The sequence below is a fragment of the Temnothorax nylanderi genome, unplaced genomic scaffold (assembly GCF_030848795.1).
Source record: "Temnothorax nylanderi isolate EJ_2023f unplaced genomic scaffold, tnyl_v1.0 TNYL_tig0010_pilon, whole genome shotgun sequence".
Classification (NCBI taxonomy): Eukaryota; Metazoa; Arthropoda; class Insecta; order Hymenoptera; family Formicidae; genus Temnothorax; species Temnothorax nylanderi.
In genome coordinates this window covers 642588-658447 of record NW_027249072.1, presented here as the reverse complement: position 1 = coordinate 658447, position 15860 = coordinate 642588, and the positions used below count along the sequence as shown (strand labels likewise).

Sequence of the window (15860 nt, the reverse complement as noted above, 5' to 3'; positions counted from 1 at the left end):
AGCATGTCCAATTGTAACGTATGTCCTTACAAAGTTTACAAAATAATAAATGTCCGTAACTTAAAAATTATAGATAAAATAATTTTCCACTAATATGCATATAAAATTATTATCGGGAGATATAAATATATGATTCTTTTTCGAAGGTCGGTATTTCCACAACACGTATCCACGCACGTGGTCCGGTAGGAGTGGATGGGCTATTAACGACGAAATGGATTTTGAAAGGCGATGGACACGCGGCCGCGGATTTTGCTGAAGGAGGCACCAGAACTTGGCTTCATCAATCTTTACCTCTCACAGAATCAGCGTGAATCGATTACTTCGAACTTTGTGATCTCGGGATGGCTAGAATCGTTCATAAAATACTACGAATGAGCTTCTTTAAAAGAAAAACACGATACATATCGGATATCGGGAGATATAAATCGAAACAAACTCAGGCATAATAGACTACAAATAAATTAAATAAAATACTATCTTATCTAATCACTTTTGATATTGTATATGTACCGAATCAAAATTTAAAATCGTAACTATATCGGTATAATTTATTGACAACGAAAATATTTATAAAATAGGAAATTTTCGCGTTTATGGAATAGGAATAGCTCGACGTCATAGCTATATAATAGCTGTGATACCATTTAGAACAATTGTAATTACCAGATTCATAAAGATATAATTTTCGATAATCTAACAATGAGATATTAATAAATTAATATATTATAAATTATTATACGCTTAGAGTATGTCACCCATTTTTTTATCATATAATCCCAAAATAATAAATATTTTTCTTAATACGCAAAAATATATTCCGTACGTAATATCAAGAGACACTTGAACACAACTGAAAATGGAAAAAGCTAAATTACATCTTAAATAGTGATTCTCTCTGTCAGTAGAACGATACAAGATTCATAGAAGTTCTGAAGGATGTATTGTCGTTCTCAAAATTTCGAAAGTTTGTTAATAACGTAACAGTAGTGAAGTCTTCCTCTTTCGATACTCATTCTGAAATTGCACTCAACAAACCTAGGCACGAGAGTTTGGATCCTGCAGTTAACGCGTTTGTGACTCTTTGTTGAATATAAACGTCAGCACAACAGCAGTGCGCTATTGAACAGGCAGCTGCCCTAGTTATAAATAACGTCAAAAGTTTATATCCGATTATAAAACCCATTTCACGGAAGACATATTTCTCTCAGAGAACAAAAAATACATTTCCAATATAAACGAAAAACATGTTACATATTTTCAGATGTATGAATTTTTATAAAAAAATTTGTCATACAAAATTACATGATTATAATATGAAATTAATATGGCAACTTCCACAAAATTGCAATTATATTATGAACAAATCAGATGCTTCCACATAAATATTTTATGCAATATTATATAAAAAATGCTAAGAAGATAAATTTTTATAGTATTTCTAGCATAGGAAGGAATATTCTCTCGTCTTTCATTCTGGGGCCCATAACTTAAAAGTTCTGTCGTACGAACTAGTTGCAATAAATTTATTATCGGGCGACACATCAACGGACATGACTTTTCCATCGTGGCCAGGTAGCATCTTGAGAGGCTGCCATGTCTTGTTGGACCAAATTTTGGCTGTATTATCATAAGATGCGGTAACCACGTATTGCCCTTCTGTTCTCTGATACTTGACGTCGGAGAGCAAATTGGTATGCGCTGGTATCGTGTATATGCAGGTTCTCTTTCGCAAGTCCCATATCTTGCAAGCGTTATCCTCGCTCGCCGTCGCTATGTGAAAACCGTTTGGCGAGAAATCGATACCGAAAATGGACATTAGATGACCCTCCATAAACATTATGCATCTACCGGTACGCAAGTCCCATACTCTGCCGAAAGAATCGTGACCACCTGTGGCGCAAACGCTTCCGTCGCATTGGAAACTAAATAAATGTGTAAATACATAATTAAAATAGATCAATATATAAATTAAATAAGTAATATATGCGAGAAAATATACCTAATACAGTGTACTGCTCTAGCATGACCCTCTTGGTGAAGTACTTCAGCTTGTTGCTCCAAATCCCATAATCGCCAAGATGCGTCGTAACAACATGTGCCGAGAAATCGTCCAGATGGATGAAAAGCTATCCTGGAAACTCTGTGAGGTTCATGTCCCTCCACTTCCGCTAATGGTTCTTCGCCATTGCCACCGCTCCACAGTTTCACAGTACCTATTATAAAATTTAGGTGCAATCAAATAACATTATCATATAATTTCGTGTAATTTATAATAATATGCATTTCAACTATCAAGGAACTAATGCATAAAGCTTTGAGAATTATATAAAACTAATGTAAGGCCAAAGACTTGGCGGTTAATCAAAAACTACGGCCATGAGATCTTCATCAAAAAATACAAATCTGAACTCATCGAGCCTTTGAAGCTCTGAGGAAAATGTACATACCAATGAGAAAAACCAATTCGATAAAATGTTTAGGAGTCTACTTAGACAGCAAATTTAATTGAAGATCGTACCTCGAGGAAAAGAGGAAAAAGTTCTACACCATTAGGTATGCAGAAGGGCGAAATTTGGGGAATGAAATTCATAGGTGCCCTATCATTATATAAAATGGTATTACTACCAAGATTGACATACGGTTCTTCAAGCTGAACGATCCTTAAATGCGCAGAATTATTGTGACATAGGATGTCACCAACGAAAGAACTGACAACGAAAAAAGACAAACTGATGATGATGATTGGAATCAGTCTTTTCATAAGACATGTGACCCTTAAGATTCATTTACACTCGGATTTATTGAGAGACAGGTATGAAAAGACATATGAGAAAGAAAGTGGGGACAGCTTACATATCCTATGTTGCTGTCCTACATTTGTTTGCAAAAGGTACCTGAGACTACCTTGAGCCCAAGGAATTAGAAGAGGATGAACAATTTCATAAGCCTGATGCATAACATTGAGCTAGGACTGACAATTTAATCTAAAAAACCAGTGGAGAGTCACAGAGAAACTTCTTAGACCTAGAGACTTAATCGCATCCGCTATAGCACTACTACTATATACTATAATTACTATAATAATATGCATACCATCTGCCGCACAAGATGCCAGCACGCAAGTTTGTCCAGCATTATCACCTACCACATCTTCGGTTATCGTAGCTTTTGGATGAAAAACAATACAGCCAACATTACAATTGTGTCCTTGTAAAGTGCGCAACAAAGTACAGTCGGGTACAGACCATAACTTGCATAAGCCCGACCATGAAGCTGTAGCAAGGATTTGTGAATTAGGGCTGAACTGGCAAAAGGAAATGGGTCTCCTGTCACCGATTTGAGAGCAATAAATGGTTAATGCTTGCAACTTCTTCAAAAGTTCTTGTCTTTTCGCTGTTCGAGTTGCAGCTGGCAATAGTAGATCTTGCCTTGCCTTATCCAACCGTGCCTTTGCTCTAGGCAATGAATACGCTGTAAATATATACAAGTTAGATAACACTTACAGTACAGAAATAATAAAAATTTGAACATTTAGATTTTTTATAAGGGTTAAATTGTATAATTATGACTCACTTGCTATCCATGACCGTCCAATTTGCAGAGAATCTGGGCCCTCATGGTACCAAGTTGACTCCGTATCCTTCTCGATTGTGTGAGATGGTTTTTCTTCCTCTTCGTGTTTCTTTTTAATAGCGTCCTCCCCCACGCTGGCTAATAATTCTCTTAATCTTGTTCTTCTATCTGCTGGACCTTCTCCAAATAGACAAATTGGCTCACCCAACTGTCTCAAGTGTTTCTTTACTTCAGAGTCGTCTGTAGAAACATTAATTTGTCTGGCCTTTTTCCTACGTTCGAATTCTTCCAATAGTGCCTGCCGATCTTTGGACATTTCGTCCTCGAGCTCCATATACTCGTTTGAGATATGTACATTTCCCCCTGAGGCAGAAACATTAGCGACATCGTTCGAATTTGTGATATCGTTTTCTTCATCTGCAGTTTCGATGGCAGCTGCAAGTCGTGCACGTTCTGCCTCCTCCAAAGAGCCATAATGTACAGTTTTCTGTTTCTTCACGTAAACCAAATCCTCGTCGTCGGACATTTTAAGAGGTTATGAATTATCGGCAATTCCTCCGATTTATTTGGCTACAAATATATTATACAGATTATTATGATTATTAAAACAAATTTACGATTTCAAATTTACAAGCAATGAAATATCGAGAAAAAGCCAAAAGATACCGACCAGAATATTATCACAGAGGCATCAAAAAGCCTTGGCAAAAATCTAACCTAATCTGGCGCATATTTTATTACCGATAATACTTACGTTACATGTGATTAAAATTTAACGAATAAGTTCGTAGTTGCTTGCAATACTTAGTATTTACACGTATTTTAAAAAGTATCGCAATATGCGTTTTTCAAACGTTTGCATATCGTTTGAGCGATATTCAATCACACTACTCACACTAGCATGGTCCGCATGCGTCTGCAAACTCTGCAATTTGCATTTAGCTACAACCTTACCAAACCTTTACACCAAACAAAATAATTACAAGAATAATGTAAAAATGCATTTGTAGTATCACTGCTTTATTAAATTATTTTATTAATATCTTAAAACCTTAAAGAAAATAATACTAAAATTAAATTGTCTCTTAATGTAAATAACAATACTTCAAATCAATAGTCCTGTATGTAAATTAATTCATATCCTTTTAAATATTTTATCTAAAGTATGCATAAAAATATGTATAGTGATTATTTTGCTGGGTCATAGTAATAACCTGACACTGACTGGGTCGATAATGGGTGCATTCAGCGGAAAAAGCAACGATAAACGCTCATTCTTTAATATGATTGGTTCTTGCCTTTTTTACCAGTTAGATTAAATATTTTTATAATTTAATATCAAATGTTTAAAAATATTAAATCGAGTCCATAAGTCAGATTGCTACTATGACCTAAGAAATTTAATATCATCATTATGGATGAGAAATTTTTAAATATACATATGTATAAGAAATTTTCAACCAGCATCAATATGTATTAGCCTGTATTCAACTTTTTCGTGGCAATTGTTTTATGAATCCACGAATGTCATTTCTAGTGCCCTCAATGTTTACATACTGAACAAAAGATTGAAACACGGATTTTGAAAGTAAATAAAAATACTGGGAATGACAAATAAACCCGTTGCCTGCATTAATTTCTGGGCATCGATCTTAAAAGAGAAGAAAATTACAATAAGAAACTACTAAATTTCGACAAATTAAATCATATGAGTAGTTACTCATAGTGAATTAAGTGAATCTCATTTTTGTAATTTTTACCTCGTTTCAAGAGGTACAATCGACCTCCTGATAAAGAAATTGAACGCCTTGCTTTTACAGAAAAATTAGATATAAGATAAATAATACTTAGAAAATTTTTCCAACCAAGAGAATATCCAATGTTACGAAATAATGGGTGGCCCTGAAAAGGGCCGTTTCTTTAGTGATAATTCACTTTGAGCTCGTGTACTTGGTGACCGCCTTTGTTCCTTCACTAACGGCGTGCTTCGCCAACTCGCCAGGTAGAAGAAGCCTTACGGCAGTTTGGATCTCCCGAGACGTGATCGTAGAGCGCTTATTGTAATGAGCCAGTCGCGACGCCTCGGCGGCAATGCGCTCGAAAACGTCGTTAACAAAGCTGTTCATAATGCTCATAGCCTTGCTGGAGATTCCAGTGTCGGGATGAACTTGCTTCAACACCTTGTAAATGTAGATCGCGTAGCTCTCCTTCCTCTTCTTCTTCCTTTTCTTGTCGGTCTTGCTGATGTTCTTCTGAGCCTTTCCGGCTTTTTTCACCGCTTTGCCGCTAGCCTTTGGTGGCATGGTCAATCTTTTTAAAAAAAGTCTTCGTACGTCGAATACACCGTAGCGAACTCGAGGATCGAATGAGTGCGGTTGCTCGAAAACCGTGTTTATATAGTGAAACGTGTCAACAAGGATGCACCAATCACAGACGAGGAGCTCTCACTCCTGCTTTGCCGGAACGCTATTGGTCGACGCTTGCGCTTGCGCTCGAGTAGGATTCACATTACTTCTCGCTCCCTCGCTCTTTCGGTTTCGATATAAAGTTATCTTTTTTAACTTCTTTAATGAAACTCCATTCTTTTAAATTTCATTTATTAATATTTCATGATTAAAATATGAATCTAACTTTATTATTAGACGGTGGCCAATTGCACATTTTGTCCGACAGATTTTATAAGAAAAAGTAGTAGCGTTGCTATTATCAGCATGCTACTACTTAATACAATTTAAATAATAATTTAATTGTCAAATCTAACAAGTAATATAAAGGACAATATTCGGTGCATTAAGAAGTTAAAAAATTTCACCGTTCTACATATGAAGGATGGTTTCACCTCTTCATACTATTTTTGGGCCACAACTATTTCTAAATTCATCTAAATAGTTTAATCCTTCCCCTCGTCCCTCTACATGTTCGTAAAGTTTTAAGAAATCTGAATTTTCGAATTCACGAGATTTCCTTGTTGAGTAACATTTTTGCAGAACGTCGGCTGACGCTGAATAGCCCTTTAAAAAAACAACCGTTGACGTTGGGAAGATTTGTACACAATACTTATTGTTAGAGGCAGATTCAGTTTGTATGCCATTGAATAATATTACATTTGATTATCACGTAAGTAAATATTCCTTCTCATAATCTATAGTTTTCCTCCATAATCGCAATATCTATCGAAATCAAGCATAAATCTGCATCTTAGTAAAAGAGTTGTATCTCCAGTTTTTATCAAAATTAGAGTTGATATATTTTTTTCAATATACAGGAATTTTAATTATATAACAGTGAAGCATCTTGTGTCCATTATTACTAGTTTTTAAGATACAAATGTTTAGAAAAAGTCGTATTGGGAATTTTCATAGAAATAACAAACCTTAAAAATCCCGTTTTATTTTAATTTCTTATAATGGAGATTATTACGATTCTTTACCTCTAAGGTACAGAAATATGTAATATATTCTTTACGTTGCATATTGAGCGGTTGAATGAACAACTGATGAAAAGCAGTTAGCAGTGTATAATATTTTTTATGTATGAGGAGTATGTAATTTCTCGAGAAACCAGACGTGCGTTCTGATTGGTTGATGTCGACGTGGAGGGGAGAGGCTGACTGGCTACACTATAAAAGTGATCGCCGCAGCCGTTTTCGTCGTCACTTGGTTTGTTCTTGCGTCAGCTGCTCGTTGTTGTCATAAGAGTCGAAGATGACTGGTCGCGGTAAGGGAGGAAAGGGATTGGGAAAAGGAGGAGCGAAGCGTCACAGGAAGGTTCTTCGCGATAACATCCAGGGTATCACCAAACCGGCTATCCGTCGGTTGGCGCGACGTGGCGGTGTCAAGCGTATCTCCGGTTTGATCTACGAAGAAACTCGTGGCGTGTTGAAGGTCTTCCTCGAAAACGTTATTCGCGATGCTGTCACCTACACCGAGCACGCGAAAAGGAAGACCGTGACTGCCATGGACGTCGTATACGCCCTGAAACGTCAAGGCAGAACTCTGTACGGCTTCGGTGGTTAAGGGAAGAGCGCTGGCTTCTATCCAACTAATAAATCGGCCCTTTTCAGGGCCACAAATGTTTCAAACGTTTGGACAATTTCTGTTCGTTATACTCTTACTTATATGCACTTAAAAATAAGTCGTCTATTGATATATTATAAAATATGTAATTATAAAAAAATACAATCATAAAAACATTTTAAAAATTGAAGTTAGTAAAAAGATATTTAAATATCTAATATGTGCGATACACTACACTCTTACCACTGCTTGAGTACCAATACCTGGACACGTACCTACCTATGTCTGGAATTTTTATCATTTTACTATTTTAGTCCTTACTTAAATTATCAAAAAAATAAATTAAAATTAAAGAATCAAAGATGAGAATATTTTTCTTGTATTATATTTTTATCTTCGATTTTAATTCGCGTTATACTTATTTAAAAACTAAAATAATAAAGGTATCCAGACAGGTCTTAAGTGTCCCGGCATTGGTACATTTACCTTAAATATTCAATATAAAAATGTCAATTAATAAAAGTTTCAATAGATTTAATAATGTGTCAAAGAAAATCATGCAATTTTAAAAAGTACTATTTATATTCTGTGCTCTTATTGTTAGTTGAGTGTACATTTGTGCAATTTAAAGACTTCATTCTCTCTTATTAATCTTCCAGAACAATTATTTTATTGCTGTTAATAGCATTAAGAAATGTTAGTGTATTGTAAATAAATAATATGAATATATTTTTTATTTCATTCTTTGCATACTTGAACTTACAACTATTTGGTATAGGTATACATATATATAATATATACACGTAATGTTACGATTGGTAGACTGCTATAAATATATAATTTACACAAAACTATCGATAAAACTTCCATTAAATGTGAATAAAATATTACAAAATGAATAGTTAAAAGACGAAGAATATGTGACAGTTTTTGAGGTTATGGAGGTTAGGAGCAAACGTGCGTACATATAAATAAAGCAGCCGTTCGTGTAATATGCGGCGCGTAAAGTTGCATCGTATATAGAAAATTATACATCTAAAAATATAATTATTGGTATTTAATATAAGAATTTTTAATAAATGTTCCCCTGAAACTGTTCCTAAAACTGCATTTTCATAAATAATTTTACTCTCACAATCATGTGATGTGTGATGCGAGACCTATACATTATTAATGTTAGTTCAGTAGAGAATCAAGTTGTTGAAGAATGATTTATCTTTTGAGAAATCTGTTTGAGATATAATTAGTAAATATAATCTTTAATAAAAAAATTGAAACTGAATTCATCAAAAATTGAATTCAACAGTGACAATCATGATTGATTTTCTGACTTCGAGTTCGTTCAATCATTAATATATTATGGCATTTCTTGCAAAATATCAAGGTTAATTTTAGTAAAAAGTAAAATAAAAAAGGAAATAAAAAGGAAAGTAAAAAAGTACAATTACGATTGTATAAGAATCGATCTAGAGTGCCAGTTACTTTAATATTTTAAATCACAATTGCTTATATACGTATAGCATTAAAAATATAACTATTAATGCAAATATCCTAACAAAGATTAACAAAATTGTTTTAAAATATTACAAAAGAACTTATCGTAAAATATGGGAAACATGAAAGCGAAAGAAAATGATCCTTTGTATGAAAAATTAGTGGCCCTAAAAAGGGCCGTTTCTTTCTTCTTTAATTAAGCACGTTCTCCACGGATACGACGCGCTAATTGAATATCTTTAGGCATGATGGTGACTCGCTTGGCGTGAATAGCGCAGAGATTAGTGTCTTCGAATAGACCAACGAGATAAGCCTCGCTGGCCTCCTGCAACGCCATAACAGCCGAGCTTTGGAAGCGAAGATCCGTCTTGAAGTCTTGAGCGATCTCACGCACGAGACGCTGAAACGGCAGCTTACGAATCAGCAATTCGGTACTCTTCTGATAGCGACGAATCTCACGAAGAGCCACTGTTCCAGGCCTATAACGATGAGGCTTCTTCACTCCGCCTGTGGCAGGCGCGCTCTTACGAGCCGCTTTAGTTGCCAGTTGTTTTCGGGGAGCCTTGCCTCCGGTGGACTTGCGTGCAGTTTGCTTCGTACGTGCCATATTCCCTCAATTTCTGATCTACGAGCGAGATAACCTTCCTGAACGATGGTCAGTAGGAAAATGCGCGGTAACGCTTTCCGCAAGCGCTTTTATAGATCTCGAGTGGAGTCGAATGGGGAGGGGAGTGGGCTCGACGGCGATTGGTCGGCGCACCAGTGGTGGGGGCAGCCACAACTGCGACGCGCACTGCGCAGTGCGCACTGCGCAGTACGCGCACGGCAGACACGTAGACACTGTTCGTCTGTTCTCCTCGGCGGCCCGGCCTCGCAACATATTTCTAAAAAGTATCCCTCGCGTAACGTTTGATGTGCGAGGATATAAAAATGTATTGCTTTCCTGCCTTAAGTATTTCATTATAATAGCGAAAGCGATAAATTTAGGATAAATATTATACATTAGACAAATTAAAGAAAATCACTTCCAATGTACTGCATCAACACGAAGAGAACATGCAGGAAAAAAAAACGAAAAACTATGTAATTTATATTTACTTGTCTTTTCTAAATAAAATGAAAATCCTAACAAAATGCTCTAATATATAGACCTGTACCTTAGAGATAAAGAAGTGTCTTCATTGTTATAAATTTAGAGAAAACAGAGTTTATAAAGTTTATTATTTTTATAAAAAGTTTCAATATGACTTTTTGTAAACATTGTATCTTAAGAACTAGAAACATACACACACATGACCCCTTACCATTTGTCATTATACAATTTTAAACTTTTAGTACATTGGAAAAAGTACTAACTCGATTTTGACAGAAGGAGATTCTTTACCTCTGAGGTACAAATATCTTAAAATGCACCATGCAAGAGATGATTGATTTCAATTCAAATACTTTTCACATTCTGATTTCGCTTGGATATGAAGTATGTATCAGAACAATAAGGATAATTTTAACGATTATTAATTTCAATAAGTAGTGGAATAGCTGTTTATATTCTTAGAACAAAAATTAAATATTCAAATTCGCATTTCAAACTTCAAAGATAAATCACGCTGTTTAATATGATAATAAAACTAACACATTTTAATACTCTCTAATATTCTCATTCATACTTAATACGAATATTGATCGTTGAGTCCGTCCTATCAAATATTTGTTCGTGTTTACTTGTATAAGTATATTATCTCTTTAACATAAAATACGACTATTTAATCCTCAATTTGTGGAGGCATTAAATAGTCTTAAAATTTATTATAAAAATTAGGTAGTAGAAGCAAATGAAAAATATCGTATTTAATGTCAAATGTCAAATGCGAAACATGAAATCGCATTTTCTGATAATTTTTCGTAAGATTAAATATTTTTAATCTCTCTAGATTGAGAGTATATTTTAGTTATAGATACGATACAAAAAAAAAACATTTTCGTCTCTATACAGATTTATCTTAGAAAATATTTTTATTGTTGAGAGGCATCGAAATCTTAATATATTTTAGTTCTTTTCTTAGCTTCAAGTTCTACTTATCTGTTCACTAAAGTTCCACTAAAATGCATTAAATTAAAAAGTTAATAAAATATATTGATACATAACCTATTAAAAAATTATGAGATGTGACGTATCTGCCAGCAAGTATCTGCACACACTTCAATTGAGATATAATGTTTATTAATATTGTGATTTTATTTGTTCTCCCTTATTTTAATCGATCAAATGGTAAAATAGTGACAATCTAATTGCAGCATCTTTATAGACGAAATAAAATCTCGGTCAACGTTGACGCGTACTTGTTTAGCATAAGCGTAATTCTCAGATGCATATTTTTCGAGAAATTATAAATAACTCGGACTAAGTTGTTAATTTTTGCAACAGTAAACAAGTTAATATTATAAATACGAACAATCATTATAAGTATTGTTGTCGGAGAGGTCATGGAACTATTTTAGACATACACGCTAACCTCTAAAACAAAAATCAATGATGAAGTGTAGCTTATAATATTATTTTATTCTTGATGCTACTATTTGCTCAGGTATTCGCATCTATGTGTGTATCTGCGGATTATATCAATATTTTTTTCTTTATATTACATGCATCTAAATACGGCAAATATAGTATGTACAAAATATAATTGAAAATTTGCAGACATAACATCGTCAAACATCACATTTATGTAGGTATCATAAATATTTCCATAAAGCTTAATTAACCGAACAATGTAAACATGTTTTAATATAATAATTGTATACAGTAACAATAAGGAAAATTGTACATACGTATGTATATTCATATATTAGTTATGAAATGATTTAATTAGAAGGTTAATATTATAAGATAAGGAGAACACAGCGACATTTCAGATAAACAGGATAGATAAAGACGCAACAAAGACTACAGGAAGGACGCAATCTTTATTACGTTTTTACCTATCCTGTGTAATACAATAACTTGGAATTAGATAGTGATCTTAACCTTTATTTGGGGACCAATTTTTCCATCTAAATTCTACAATACAGTGTAAACTGTTTAGAAATAAATATAAACCGCTGCCCGTCTCAGTTTCATCGAGTATCTCTTATACGATCACGTTAACTTCAAAATATAGATAATATTGTAAGAAATATATGTATTTTTTGCACTCAGAGTGAATAATTTTTTATTGTAAATTCCACAAAAGTATAAAATATATGAGAAAATATGCCTGCAACACTATTTTGGAAGTACTAATCTAGGTAATGCTGTTGCGCACAAGAGACTTAATCAGCTCGCTGCGAGTAAGAGCCCCCCTAACGTCGCTCGAACATAAATCCGACGTAAAAGATCGTTGTATAAAGCTCGAAGAACAGGAATTTCAGTACATTATCGATATCGATTTCACGATGTAGAGCAATTCGCTTCGTCTGTAGAATTAATTGCTTGGAAATATTATTAGGTTACCGCTTGGTTTTTACGTTCCTTTAGTCGCACGTCGCACGGGTTCGCGGATCGGGGAGTGAATTACGAGATTGTATTGCACCGCACGTTCGTAAATTTCGGAAAAATTATCGTGTCACGGCCGTCTAACGTTCGTCGAAAGGTATTTTGTCTCGATACGAGTCTTGACGGGTTGTTTCGTTATCTTGTCATGCAGTTCGTTATAACAGTATATGGTTTAACTACACACGGGAGCAATCGGCGTGTTATAGGAGGCCGCCTCCGCGTATATATGATATTCTTCGAACGAATTTCACGATTATGCATATAATATTGCAACCTAATAACATCCGTGCCCCTCCCGGTCGATAATGACATTTTACACTATTCCGTAAAATTGTCTGCAAATGTACTTTGTAATCGTATTCACTTTGCGTTGCACTAACGCTTGTATTCGGCCACCCGCGAAAGTTGGAATATTCAGCGCGAATCTGGCGCGTCGCTCGGGATAAACGTTCGCGGTCGGTTAGCACAGCTATCCCGACGTTCCGTGAGCCGCATAAGTGCGTCGTGCATTAACAATTATATTGTTTATTAACTTATTTCTCGGATTGAATCGAGCCCCGCGAATGAACCGAGGGCGCGCGTCGCACGGAACCGCGTAAAAATCGGCGCGATTCGCGCGGAGGGCCGTTGAAACGCATACCAAACGCAACTAGCTACTCGCTTCTACGATTCCGGGTGGCGAACGCACAACCTTCATTGTGCAAAATATTGTTTAAACAACGAACAATTGCCGGGCGCTCTTTCATTCCCGGCAGCCTGCTACCTGCAACATTGGGAGGGCCTCTCTCCATGGTACGCGCTCACAGTACAAGTAGCGCGCTTCACCAGCGGACGCGAATACCAAGCGACCAAGCGTCATCTGTGAGCGTTTAGAACGAAAGTTTATATTTGTACTTCGTCTTTGAACGTCCGCAACTGCAAGTACTGCAATTCTCTGACTCTCTCGCATATCGCTATGGAGGATAAGAACGCATCTGGTAACGCCGCGGCTACGGAGAACGCATCTGCCGGTGCACCGCCTGCGAAGAAGACCGCGAAATCCAAAGCCAAGGCGCAGCGACCCAAGTCGACGCATCCTCCGACCTCGGAGATGGTCACGTCCGCCATCAAGGAGCTGAAGGATCGCAAGGGCTCGTCCGTGCAGGCCATCAAGAAGTACATCGCCTCGACCTACAAAGTCGACGGCGAGAAGTTCGCTCCCTTTATCAAGAGATACCTGAGGGCAGCGGTTACGTCCGGTGCGGTGGTGCAGACCAAGGGAAAGGGTGCATCGGGCTCGTTCAAGCTCTCGACCAACAAGCCCGCTCCAAAGGCTAAGGTAAAGCGTGCCGCGTCGAAGGCGCGACCCAGCGCGACCACTAAGAAGGCTACCGAAAAGAAGGTTACGAAGAAGGCGCCCGCAACGAAGAAACCAATCGAAACGAAGAAGACAACGGCTGAGAAGAAGTCGGCACCTGCGAAGAAGACCGCCAAGACCGCGGCGGCGAAGAAGGTCGAAGCCGCGGCGAAGCAAAAGGCTGCTGCTCAGACCAAGAGCCTGTCCAAGACCAAAAAAGCTACCAAAGCTCCGGCTGCAAAAACCAAGACGCCCAAACCAAAAACCACCAAAGCAGCAGCTACCAAGACCGCGAAAGCAGCGAAAAAATAATTTTCTGATTCTACTTCTGACATAAAACTGGCCCTTTTCAGGGCCCCAATCGTCATAAACGATGAAACAATTTCTTCGCAATAACTTTTTAAAACTTTCTTTTTCAGGATCACACTTGGAGAAAATTAAACTATTTTATTTGAATATTAAAACAGTTATTCAGAATATTAGATTTTACTGATGTTTAAAAAAAATCACTTCTATGGGCGAATTGGTAAAGACCGGTCATGCATGATGTCCAGGAAGTACCTGGTTGCAGTGATACTTTGCAATAACTTCCTTACAGTGTTTTAATAAGGATATCTATTAGCATTAAAATTGATATCTATTGTTGATTTAAGTATGTTAATTTACTTTCACATACTTACTATATGCATATAGAAAACATCCAACTAGAAGCTGTGTTTTAAGACTAACAAAAATATCGGTGCACAATTACTGAGTTTGGAAAAAGCTAAAAAAGTGCATAATATTCACAATATTATTAGACCACCAAGATCCAGTCCGGATCGTAAATGACATTCTTCTCTTTTTATTGATTGTATATCATAAACGGTCGTATTTTTCACTTATTTTACTAATATTTTTAAAAATTTTAGAATTGCATTATTCATTGATTCTATCCTATTTATGTAGTTTTAGAAAGCGACTTATTAATTTGATTAAAATTGACAAAGTTCTTCATTGTCTGTCGTTAAGCTAATTTTGCCGAACAGTACTTACATTTTTCTTGTGTATTAAATATTTATAAAGCGTGAAATTTGAATCGTTTTTAATCGTCGCGAAATAGACTGATTAATAAAGATAAAAGGCGGCAACCGTCCTCGAATTACATGTTTGATATTCCGATTAGAAAAGCCTCTCGGGATTCCTGGGATTGCATCTTGCTTGAGAGCACATATGAAAGTAACAGGATTAGCAAGCGACTTATACTTGTTACAAACGACGAAAATTGTAAAAAAAAGTCACGCTGTACGCAACCTTAGCATTTTCTCCAAAAAAAGCATAATAGGGTATAGGCTAGAGCTAGATTAAGATCGTAAAAAGCCTGGATAGTCGTAGAAACATTCACGTTATTTTTCTAATCGCATTAGTTTGTGCCTATCTTTCTCTTTTCTTATGATACCAAAAATCGAACTTGTATTGTACGTTCTAAAAACATCTATGGAGAAATAATTTGATCGCCATTCAAGATTACGTGGCCTTTTACATAGATAGTTTAGGTTAGCTAACTTAAAATATTGAGATTTTCTCAATTAATTGTCTTCTTGTTATCTTCATGGATCAGAGATAATATTTGCCATATAGACACAAAAAATTTAGTTAAATCCAACCTAGGCTGCGTTGTAACTGGATCCTGTAATAACTTATGCTAATTCGTATGTCTGCAGTACGTTGCGTTTCTTCTTTTGTTCAGCTACATTTCCAGAAAGACACGTAAGTAGACAACTATAATAATATCTGTATAAATTAAAATAGCTTTAAAATACATTTGATATTCAATTTGCATTCCTTAAATCTTAAATCGAGCCGATGTGTGTTTGTGTCTATGATGATCGTTAAATCTTTTAATATTTCGATAAACGAGCGCGCG

At 35.9% G+C, this 15860-nt stretch overlaps 6 protein-coding genes across 10 annotated transcripts in view; 3 read left to right on the top strand and 3 right to left on the bottom strand.

The window, feature by feature from the left end:
* The window catches only part of P5cs (Delta[1]-pyrroline-5-carboxylate synthase), a 47961-nt gene extending 47225 nt beyond the window's left edge, over nt 1-736 (top strand). For all 3 annotated transcript variants that reach the window (XM_071726683.1, XM_071726682.1, XM_071726681.1), the window contains one exon: nt 147-736. In XM_071726683.1, the coding sequence (XP_071582784.1) occupies nt 147-314 (168 nt within the window). In that variant the 3' untranslated portion in view covers nt 315-736. The remainder of the gene's footprint in view (nt 1-146) is intronic.
* U4-u6-60k (U4-U6 small nuclear riboprotein factor 60K) lies at nt 663-4570 on the bottom strand. 3 transcript variants are annotated; one of them, XM_071726684.1, is made up of 5 exons: nt 4331-4570; nt 3577-4146; nt 3097-3474; nt 2003-2216; nt 663-1925 (listed from the first exon to the last, which is right to left on the bottom strand). In XM_071726684.1, exons 2-5 carry the CDS (start codon nt 4100-4102, stop codon nt 1472-1474), a joined length of 1572 nt encoding a protein of 523 aa, XP_071582785.1. In that variant the 5' UTR covers nt 4103-4146; nt 4331-4570; the 3' UTR covers nt 663-1471. The 3 variants fall into 3 exon arrangements, with proteins under 3 accessions (XP_071582785.1, XP_071582788.1, XP_071582786.1); XM_071726687.1 differs by having other exon boundaries at nt 4472-4545; XM_071726685.1 differs by lacking the exon at nt 4331-4570 and adding an exon at nt 4247-4309.
* Nucleotides 4571-5479: 909 nt separating this feature from the next.
* On the bottom strand, nt 5480-5923 carry LOC139787534 (histone H2B-like). Its single transcript, XM_071726693.1, has one exon. The coding sequence runs from the start codon at nt 5877-5879 to the stop codon at nt 5508-5510; it is 372 nt and encodes a 123-aa protein (XP_071582794.1). The 5' UTR covers nt 5880-5923; the 3' UTR covers nt 5480-5507.
* A 1138-nt stretch (nt 5924-7061) lies between these two features.
* LOC139787535 (histone H4) lies at nt 7062-7648 on the top strand. The gene has a single exon (XM_071726694.1). The coding sequence runs from the start codon at nt 7281-7283 to the stop codon at nt 7590-7592; it is 312 nt and encodes a 103-aa protein (XP_071582795.1). The 5' UTR covers nt 7062-7280; the 3' UTR covers nt 7593-7648.
* A 1394-nt stretch (nt 7649-9042) lies between these two features.
* Nucleotides 9043-9772, bottom strand: LOC139787533 (histone H3). The gene has a single exon (XM_071726692.1). It carries the CDS (start codon nt 9691-9693, stop codon nt 9283-9285), a length of 411 nt encoding a protein of 136 aa, XP_071582793.1. The 5' UTR covers nt 9694-9772; the 3' UTR covers nt 9043-9282.
* A 3700-nt stretch (nt 9773-13472) lies between these two features.
* LOC139787488 (histone H1-I-like) lies at nt 13473-14306 on the top strand. The gene has a single exon (XM_071726587.1). The coding sequence runs from the start codon at nt 13574-13576 to the stop codon at nt 14264-14266; it is 693 nt and encodes a 230-aa protein (XP_071582688.1). The 5' UTR covers nt 13473-13573; the 3' UTR covers nt 14267-14306.
* The last annotated feature ends 1554 nt before the right edge of the window (nt 14307-15860 follow it).

Excerpts from the sequence above, each read along its gene's own strand:
- U4-u6-60k (XM_071726684.1), bottom strand. The coding sequence starts at position 4,102 with ATGTCCGACGACGAGGATTTGGTTTACGTGAAGAAACAGAAAACTGTA. Across the intron at positions 3,475-3,576 it reads TGGACGGTCATGGATAGCAA|CGTATTCATTGCCTAGAGCA; the intron begins GTGAGTCATAAT and ends ATATATTTACAG. Across the intron at positions 1,926-2,002 it reads AGAGCAGTACACTGTATTAG|TTTCCAATGCGACGGAAGCG; the intron begins GTATATTTTCTC and ends ACATTTATTTAG.
- LOC139787534 (XM_071726693.1), bottom strand. The coding sequence starts at position 5,879 with ATGCCACCAAAGGCTAGCGGCAAAGCGGTGAAAAAAGCCGGAAAGGCT.
- LOC139787535 (XM_071726694.1), top strand. The coding sequence starts at position 7,281 with ATGACTGGTCGCGGTAAGGGAGGAAAGGGATTGGGAAAAGGAGGAGCG.
- LOC139787533 (XM_071726692.1), bottom strand. The coding sequence starts at position 9,693 with ATGGCACGTACGAAGCAAACTGCACGCAAGTCCACCGGAGGCAAGGCT.
- LOC139787488 (XM_071726587.1), top strand. The coding sequence starts at position 13,574 with ATGGAGGATAAGAACGCATCTGGTAACGCCGCGGCTACGGAGAACGCA.